This window comes from Anoplophora glabripennis, unplaced genomic scaffold (genome assembly GCF_000390285.2).
Source record: "Anoplophora glabripennis isolate ALB-LARVAE unplaced genomic scaffold, Agla_2.0 scaffold249, whole genome shotgun sequence".
In the NCBI taxonomy this organism is placed as follows: Eukaryota; Metazoa; Arthropoda; class Insecta; order Coleoptera; family Cerambycidae; genus Anoplophora; species Anoplophora glabripennis.
The window spans coordinates 691,460-701,397 of record NW_019416857.1 but is presented as its reverse complement, the minus strand read 5'-3'; the positions used below and the strand labels follow the sequence as shown (position 1 = coordinate 701,397).

At 33.7% G+C, this 9,938-nt stretch overlaps 1 protein-coding gene across 1 annotated transcript; it reads left to right on the top strand.

The window, feature by feature from the left end:
- Positions 1–5,755: 5,755 nt before the first annotated feature.
- Positions 5,756–7,179, top strand: LOC108907221 (zinc finger protein 596). Its single transcript, XM_018710798.1, has 2 exons — positions 5,756–5,973; positions 6,031–7,179. The coding sequence occupies exons 1-2, from the start codon at positions 5,830–5,832 to the stop codon at positions 7,123–7,125; spliced, it is 1,239 nt and encodes a 412-aa protein (XP_018566314.1). The 5' UTR covers positions 5,756–5,829; the 3' UTR covers positions 7,126–7,179.
- The last annotated feature ends 2,759 nt before the right edge of the window (positions 7,180–9,938 follow it).

Below are 9,938 nucleotides of genomic sequence, written 5' to 3'. Positions count from 1 at the left end.
ACAGAACATAGGAAATACTGGACTTCAAGGCCAGGACATAGCCATTCTAAGGAGCTTATGGAGTATCCTTCGAAGGGAAGAGCGAATGAGCTACTGAGCTTGAATAGAATCCGGCTCAGGAGAGTGACAGGACTCATAACGGGACACTGTCACTTTAGGAAACATCTACATAGACTAAAGCTTGTAGACAGTCCGGTCTGCCGAGGATGTGAATCGGCGGATGAAACTTCTCTGCATATCCTGGGCGAGTGCCCGGGATTTGCACGTAGCAGAATGGCGCTCCTTGGGAGACCCTATTTGGAACCCAAGGAACTGAGAGAAGTGTCAGCAAGGAAGCTTTTGGACTTTGTAAAAAGGACAAATCTACTTGCTGAATAGGACTAGTAGTGGGACGCACAATAGGCCTAATTAGGCCGCAGTGCTATGGGACTTTTAAAGGACCAACCACTAGATGAAGATGATGAAGGAAGCTTAACTAGTATGAAAGATTTACTTCACATATTCTGCAACTATCACAAAAATTCATTTCAATGCAATGCAATAAAGTATTTTTTATGCCAAGAACAACGTCGTCAAACATTTTCTATGATCAACCCCCAGCTAGTTTTATTTGTTATATTGAAACGTTTACGAATACGACTTACAAAGGTGCTGGCACAATAAAAATCGCATTTCCCCAATCCGGACATACACAATATTGATTAGGAATTTATCGCGGTGCTATCAATGAACGAATAATAAAATTACGATTCGTTTTCAGCGTCGCCGTTAGGAGGGATTTGAGCGAGAACCGGGTTCCGAATGGCGTCCATCATTTACGGGATTACGGTATTCAAACATCGTTCCACATTTGTCGCCCCGATTAAATCGGTGTTTTTGGGTAAAGGTCGCCGGGACGATATTTTTAACTCTAAAAACTTGCCATATGGGAACAACGTTTCGGTTTTACTACTAAAACCTAATATTTCTACATTTAAGCTAAGAAGAGGGTATATTTACATTCATGTCTTTCACAACGTTGTTATACAGGTATGATATTGGAAGTTTTTAGCACAGGGTCGGAGTCAATAACAGATTAAGGCGGGATATACAATTTGTAAAATAGGGAGAGTTTTTATTTTCACTCTAATGCTTTTGTGGATGCATCTAAGTGTGGTGCTCGATTGTTTTATTAGACAGGGCAATTTTATGTCCCTGTAACAGAATAAATACTTTCCTTTAAAAGAAAGGAAAGGAAATTAAGCGAAAGATTTAAAAAATTAAGCAAAATATATTCTTCCCGTGAACAATTTATATAGAGGGTGTCCCACCAGGTATCGCCATTATCGATATCTCGGAAAGTGGTGGTTCGATAAATCTGAAAATTTGGCAACCTAGCAACGGCTTTAGGGTCAACACTGCTAAAATATTTAGAACTTTCGACATTAACTTTCTTATTTTAAATGGGACACCCTATATTTTATCGCAGTTTCGGATTCTACGTGAAGTCTGAGGGCCAGTTTATTAAATATTCCCTATACCTAGGAGTTATAGATTTTGAGATATTAATTTTTAAAGAAAAAAATTGACAGATGCAAGGATCTACGGAGATGCTACTCGTAGTAACTCTTTTCAGGAGCGTGATATTAAGTGGATTTTTGGTACCTGTAAATGGCATAGGTAAGACTAAATTATGGTATACCAACAAATTAAAACATTTAATAACTAGGTGGTTCATTTTTGCTGTTACATTCTGATAATTCCAAACAGCAATAACTTTGTTAACTTACATGGAACACCCTGTATTTTTTACTCTGTCGTATGAAATTTCCGTTCAAGCCATATAAGCATTGTTAGGGTTGCCTTTACTACTTTTAGAGATATTTGCAATTTTCTAATTTTCGGACAGTTTCTCTTGTATCACATCTGTTATCAAACTGGCCATGATCAGAAACATTCCAAAAAGTTAATTGTCAAATTATTATTATGTCTATAATAGTTTTTGCCGAAAATTTATATAAACATGCCTGAGGATCGTTTAAATTATAGATACTAATGAAGATTATTTTAATTTGTTTGTTATTTATGGGAAATGTGATAAAGTAATTTCAAAAACATTTAGAGAATTTGTTGCTCGATATCCAGAAAAACGAAGACCTTCACGAAATACATTAAAAAATACCTATTTGTGTATGATGAAAATACGGAAATATCTATTATAATAATTCCAACAATAATAGTGAGAGAATAATAAAGGCACTAATCGTCTTATTGTATTTTATGAAGAACAAATTCTCTACATGTTCTTGAAGTTACATTGTCACATTATCCATAAATAACAAACAAATTTAAAAAATCCTTATTAGTATCATTTAAGGTGGTCATATCCCTGGCCGAGAAATAGTCATATTTCTGGTTTTTAGGTACTGAAATCTTGAAAAGTAAAAGGTGTAGAACAAAAGTAAGCACAAAAATAAAAACCTTGATGTTCTGTTTATTCACTGTTGCTATTTAAATTCACTCAAATAAAATAATAACTAAAAAAAGCGTTTGGAAAACATGCGTTTGCTGTTATCCTAATCATAACTAACTTTTTCTAATTATCAGTTCGTCATTGTTACCATATTCATGATGGTCTCAACATTAGAAAATTTCCATTTCAGAAGCGTATTTGAACAATATAAAATGATGTGTAGCTTTTTTAAAATGCTTCTGATATTGTTTTGTAACATTTTTATTTGCACGATGAATGGCAAAATTCGTAATCCATATTAGAAACTTTATTCAGTGGCTTCTCAAAAAGAAAGAAATTCTTGGTAAAAGATGCCGCATCCCTAAACTGGAAGAGCATATTAATTTTTTTTTTAATATACAATGTAACAACTTTTTTAGTTATATTTTTTGAGAAATCAGAAGTTGTCTGGAGTTCGAATTAAGTCATTCATTTCACAATACAAATAAAAATATCACAGAATAGTATTAGAAATATTTAAAAAATTGCTCACACTATTTATACTATTTCAAAAACGCTTTTGAAATGAAAATTATCCAAAGTTGAGAGCATTGTGAGAACAATATGGTAATAAAATTATTATGTTACTCAAACATTTCTGAAAGTATACTGAAACGTAAAACAAAAATATCGAGTGCATTAATGGAACATAAAAAGAATGTTACTGAAACCAATTTTTTTGAAACGTTTCATTGGAAACGTATTTTGGGGAGAACATCTTGGGTTTCTAGAACGTTACCAGAACGATGCATGGATTTTTTATGAAACGTTTTGAGAAAAATGGAAACGTTTCTGAAACATGTCAGAAACTGAAAAATGTTTAGTGGGTTCCGTGCGCTTTACCGTGCTCCGTTTTTTGAGCGAGAAATTGTTGAAAAAAATTTGATCTTTTGACCATCAACTAACTGCGAAACTACGACGTATGCTTTCTGAGTCTGAATTAAAAAAACTATTATACACGAGCCCTTTGAATCCAGACGTGATTGTTTTTGATTCCGTACCGTATGAAAGAAAATGACTAATACACAGAGTGCTAACTAACATTCTGAATGTTCGTATTGTTCCGTTATGACCCAATTATTTTTTACCGACATTCGGTTCCACAGTTTCAGATCTCCCCCTTCCGCTACCCCCCTTCCCCAGTATTCCGGCCTCTAATTCCATTATTCACGGGAATTGGGCTACTAATCATGCATCAACTTTGAATTGCGAAATAGTCTTAGTGTTAAATAATAAGGCAACGCCGACGCACAGTCGAGAGGAGTTTAAATTGCCGAACTTTTGTTGCCCTCTCCCAAAAGGGAATTATGCCTTTGTCGTGGCCTGCGAGAGGTGGGGGTGGAGACGACACCGTCGACGGCCAACTTTTAATGATATAAAATTATAACCTGTTGAGACGGGGAATAATAAATTTTATACAGGAACAAGTATCAATCATGGCCCTGTGAGGAGGGCAAAATCGGTTTCTCATCAATCACTGTTTCGGCGAATTCTGACGTCATCCCTCAGGTTTTTCTCCTTCTGCGTTGCCCGAGGGTGTTTACTTCGTCTTATTGTTTTTCTACGCTTTGAATTACGACGGAGGGTTTTTTCCTTAAAAACAATGTTTTAAGAAGAGAAAAGTACAAAAAATTCTCTGCTTATTGTGTTTTAAGAAAATCGAGTGGGCTAGGGTTTTATAACAGTTTATAAAAAATCCATAATCGTATAAATCAAACCACCCCTGAGATTTACAGGATCGCTCCGTCATTTGTTTATTGTCTAAATTGACGTTTACGATAAATGTCAAGTATATTTTTTTAGCTCAGTACTCGAGGGTATTATTATACTACATCTGCGTCAAAATAAATTATCTACAGTGTGTATCACCACGTTTAATAAGCTTTAATAAACATCTACTAAAATGCCTCCTAAGCCCGGACTACTTGTTTATATGCTAACGAAGAGCTTTTGTTCGTGATGACGAGCCCATGTCATATATCAATGAAATTCGCCCGGACAAAAGGTAGATTACTTGGGTCAGCGGATAATTTGTTACGTTCCTGTGTCCCGAACCAAGATACCGACTTATCTCCCGAGGTTGAAAACCCCTACAGGGAAGTTGGAGGAGTTTAATTTTAAGTAAAAATATATATGGAATGATTTTAGACACAAATGCTTATAATTAGTGTTTTCTCAGAATTCCATATACAAAAATTTTTTAAATCATAAGTCGCATCGGGGCGAATTAGACCAAATACACGCCTGTTTAAAAAATCAGGCCTACCTCGAATTTTATGGGCTTAAAATGAATAAAAAAATACAAAGAACAGAAGCCTAAACAGTGTATCAAGAAAACAGTTTTCCGAAAGAAAAAAGAATATAAATTTCTGTTAAAACTATAAACTATAGAGAATTTAATACAGTCTAATTCATAAAAAATTCCCTATTTCCTTAGTTCCAGAAATTTGGAATATTTTCTCCAGAACGAGGGAAAAATTTCCAAATCTGGCATCATTGCTTTTATGTTAGATGTAATACAAAATAGCTGCACTAAATTCAGGTTGATAATAAACAGTGAAATAGGAGGAATTCAATGTTTGGGGAACTCATTAATTAGACTATACAGGGTGTTCCAATTAAAATAGCGGAATTAAAAAAAAAACAAAAAACCTGAGAGAAGTCGATTTTTTTTCAGGGGGGACACGTATTGGGGTAAGTTTTGGCGTCTTGGAAGCTACCACTTGGACAGGGGCGGAAAATACACACGAAAAATAAAAAAATTTTTTTTTAGAGAAATTGTTGAAGAATATATTGTTAGATAACACCCGAAATGCATCGAAATGTTCGTTCGGAAGTGTAGCAAGGATTGTATTATTGTATGTCGTCATGAGCAGAATTGAAAAAGTTTTGAAATGAGGTGTCACTCAACATAGGGTGCCATTTCAAGTTTAAGTGTATTTTTCGCCACTGTCTAAGGGGTAGCTTTCAAGACACCCAAAACGCCATCACGTCTCAGGTTTTTTTGTTTTTTTTAATTACCATATTTTCCAGGTGGGAAGTTTTAATTGAAACACCCTGTATAATATACATATATTAAAAAGATATCCTGTAATTAAACTTGACACAGTATGATATTTAATTAGTAATTACTTTTCTCCTACGAATTAATTAATTTGATTGATAAACAAATCCGGGAAGTCTCAAATTTGAACCACCGCGATTGCGCTCAAAATCGATCGATAAAGTCGGACACCTACATTATCGTGACATCGGTGGAAGACAGCTGTCTGTTTTTGTTTCTGGTTAACCTCAACGCAGCACAAACGAAACATTTTGCATTTGTTTAAAAATCTGATATGAATTCGAACCCGGCGACCTGCCTGATATGCCTGAAAAATAACTACAACGAGACGAACTTGGTCTTAGTCGACGTATTCACGCAGGAATGGAATAATGTGACCTATTTGAATAAGCTACAGAGTGTATTGAGTGCAGAAATAGTAAGTAAACATGTGTCGTTATTATTAGTGTTGTAGGATTATTTTTGTTATTTGTAGACAGTCTTTGAGGAGACGCTAATCTGCAGTGCTTGTGTGGACGAATTAAATAAGGCGTATGAGTTTAAAGAAAGGGTTGTAAGCGCTTTGGATTATTGGAGCACGAAATTCGAGGAAACAGTTACTTTCAGCAGTAAGGACAACGGACAGGAAGTGATTGATATAAAGGACAATAATGAGATTAATGAATTAAGTTCTTATACCGAAGATATTGTTACTGCAGTAGAGCAAGACGTGGAAGTCAAAAATGAATCATTAGAAATTAAAGACCAAGGTGCAGGGAACGACTTGGATTTTTCAAATTTCCCTTGCCGCAAGTGCAAAGCTGTGTTTTTCACAGCTTCCGAGTTGGTCAACCATGTTTGCGATAATAAAAGGACAAGTGTACCGGATAAGAAAGTCGGGAAACGCAAGAAACAAAAACAGGGTACCTATAAATGTAATTTTTGTGATTTACACTTTTCCAAAGTGTGGAAATTAACCAAGCACTTTGAAATACACGACTCAGACAAGAAATTCGTATGTAACATATGCAACCATGCTTTCAAACAGTCGTACCACTTACGGGAACACATAACGACTCACACCGGGGAACGTAACTTTACTTGTGAGGTGTGCGGCAAAAAATTCCAACGGTTGTCGTCGCAGAAAAGGCACATGCGTACCCACAATGCTGCTCCTGGAGAAAAGTCGAAAAAGACACCGTTTTTGTGCAACATATGCGGTAAAAGTTTTCCTTACTCCAACGGGGCCCAGAGACACATGCGGATACACACGGGAGACAAGCGGTATAGGTGTGACGTTTGCAATAGAACCTTCAATCAGTCCACGCATTTGAAAGTACATTTAAGGACACACACGGGTGAGAGGCCTTATATGTGTAATATATGCGGCGATACGTTTTCTTTGAAAGCGTCTCTACATAAACATATGAACGGACACAACGAGGCAAAGAACGATGTGAAAATCTTTCAGAACCTGGAGCCGAATCTTAGTCGGACCAAGTGCGAAGATGACGACGAAGAAAAGAAAGATTTCATTATCGATGATCTACCTCTATACGACCAAGGCTTTCTTATTACCTGCAGCCAATAGAGGGTTGTTTTTGTTAATCTGTAATTTCTGTTTTATTTGTAAATATAAATGGTTGTGATTTATTGAGCTTTATTCCCTCCAAAAAATTCTCAAAATACAGAAAATGATTCATTTTTTAAGTAACAACATAAATACTTTATTAAGTTGCTGTTAAAAATTTAATTCAAAACATTTTCTTTTAGTTACAGTAGATATACATTATCTAAATTGAGGTTTAGGACTATTAAAGTCTTTTGACGAGGGTTTTAAAAAATCTAAGCAAGTTAGAAGCAATGTCTCTTCACTGTATCAGTTACACAAGTTTTCTCCAGTTTACAAGCTGACAATACATTCTGAATAAGGAAAATATCATATTTTTACTTCTTTTGTTTATCATTATATTTCCTGAAATCATAATTTTACTAAAAGTGCTAGTTGTTAGCTATAAAATGCCAGCGTTAATAAAAACCCCTGTTTTCGAAACATTTGTCGATGTTTTGACTACAGGGTGTGTTACAAAAACATTGGACCTTGATAACCAAAAGAAATTGATGATGGCATAGATCAAACATACAGAGTGTAACTACATTGCTTGCCCAAATTTTTATAGTCGATCTACGAGTATATTACAAATCAACGAAAAAGTTTCATATAAATGTCTGGAAATCTACAGAGTGTTAGAGACGAGAAATACATTCATGCTATTATTCCAAATAGAAGACCGAAGCAATTTCTTCAAAGACCATTGTTAAAAAACAAGCAACTTTGGGTCACTAAAGGAAAAGTAAGAAACCAGTATTTTAATTATAATTTTGGAGTGCTGAATACAAATATATGCTACCTATTTATTTTTCCCTAAAACTACGGGAACACAGTTAAAACAACCCCTAAACAATTTTTTGGAAAGAAAACGGATTTTGTGTATAAATATACCCCTACAAGAGCAGCTCTAGAAATTCGAAGAGTACAAAAATTTTCTTAAGCTATGAAAATATTAAATTGGAAATTTTTAATAAAATATTTTTACTTTAATTTTGAAAATTAATACACTATTTATCATTTTTTTTAAACAATTAATGGATTAGTATAAATATTTGTTGACAAAAGAATTTAAAAATATTAAATTTTATGTTAAAAAGTAATACATTTCCATAATTTAGGTATTTAGCTTTGGAATTTCAAATTAAAAAAAATTAAATTTTTATCCATCGGTATCAGAATAAAATATAAAATATTGAAAAGGTTTATTAAAAATATTTCTAAAAAAAAATTCACTGTACCTATTTCTACCTATAATTTATATTTCTCCTATCCTCTCTTTTACCTTGCAACAATGTTCTTTGGCATGTAGCTTAAAGTAGCTTAAACTTGTGATAGCACATAAACGTATACAGGCTGTTACAAATTCACTTCTCACTATAGGAATCTCGAAAACGGTAAGAGATACAAATTAGCTCAAAGGGGGCAAAGTTGCGTAATCAGGGGATCAACATTATGCCTCTAAAAAATCAAGGCTAACATGATTAGTTTTTGAAATATTTGAAAAAACCGGAATTTTGGAAATCAGTTTTTGTTTTATTTCAGCCTTGTTTGAGGCGATATTGAAAAAGGAAGAACACTCTCATGGCCACTTTTTGCCCTCTATCGAATGGCATAATCAATTTTTATATGTAACGTTTGGTCTCTCCAGGACCATCATCAACTTCATTTTTTTTATACGACCCTAGAAATTTTATTACATTTTTTGCAAGCCTTCATGATCCCCAATACTGTACTGCCTCAGCCCTAACCAGATTCAGACGTATTGTCTCGAAAAATTCTTCAGTGTGTTTGTTCCAAATTTATCCACATACTGTATATCAAAAACTAAGCATTTGTGGACACAAGTTTATAGGGAGAAAAAGTCTTACTTTGACCTCGAAAATACGCCCGTAAATGCTTTGTACTGAATTTGGAATCAGACTGAAAAGGGTAGGTACCCGTGAAATAAGTGCCGAAATGTTTATCAAAAGCAACAACTTTTGTTTAATATATTTCTTTTCAAAGACCTTTTTAAAATTTTATATTTTGTTACCCACTACTGGGGCATAAGTCGAAAAGATTATTTGATTTAATAATAATAAAAAAAAGCACAATAATGGGAACTAATTTATTAATGCTAATATGTATTTACATTTAAGTAAACTAGCAAAGGTTAGCTAGTCTATTTTGATATTTATTTATTCCATCGGTAGCTTAGCATTAATTTAATGGATATTATACACAGTACCATACAAATCATGAGATTTCAAAAAAAAATTATTAGACAAAAGTTGTTGCTTATAATGAGTTGCATAGTTGTAAGTTAAATATGCGATTATTTCTGATATAGGTACCCCGTATGTATGCACGACAGGTTTGTTTCGTAATAATTTTACAATTAATGCAATATAATCAATCACTATTAGTCATGAACCGTGGTTTGTATCATAAAAGATATAAAACGGAAACATAAAATTTATTACAAAAAAGATGAAGACGAACACAAATACATTAGGGTGGCCCAAAAAAAACGAATATTTTTTTGCGTCTTTTGTGAAAATATGTTAGTTTATCATGTTTCAAGAGCCCTCTCAAAAAATTTGCTCAAAAAATTTTTTAGATCTAAAAATTTCCAAAATCGTCTACAATTTTTTTTTTAATTTTTTTCTCGTTATTTTATCGTTTTCTAGGTTGAAAAAAATCTCGATTCTGAAAATTTCAAATCGATATTTTCATTTCTAAAGGTTACTCACAATTATTTTAATTTTAGAATTAGTGTACCTAAAATGTTTTCGAACGACCTCTAAAAATAA

Bases quoted from the DNA above. Each gene is read 5' to 3' on its own strand.
- LOC108907221 (XM_018710798.1), top strand. From the start codon at position 5,830: ATGAATTCGAACCCGGCGACCTGCCTGATATGCCTGAAAAATAACTAC. The intron at 5,974-6,030 runs GTAAGTAAACAT...TGTTATTTGTAG, and splicing joins GTGTATTGAGTGCAGAAATA to ACAGTCTTTGAGGAGACGCT.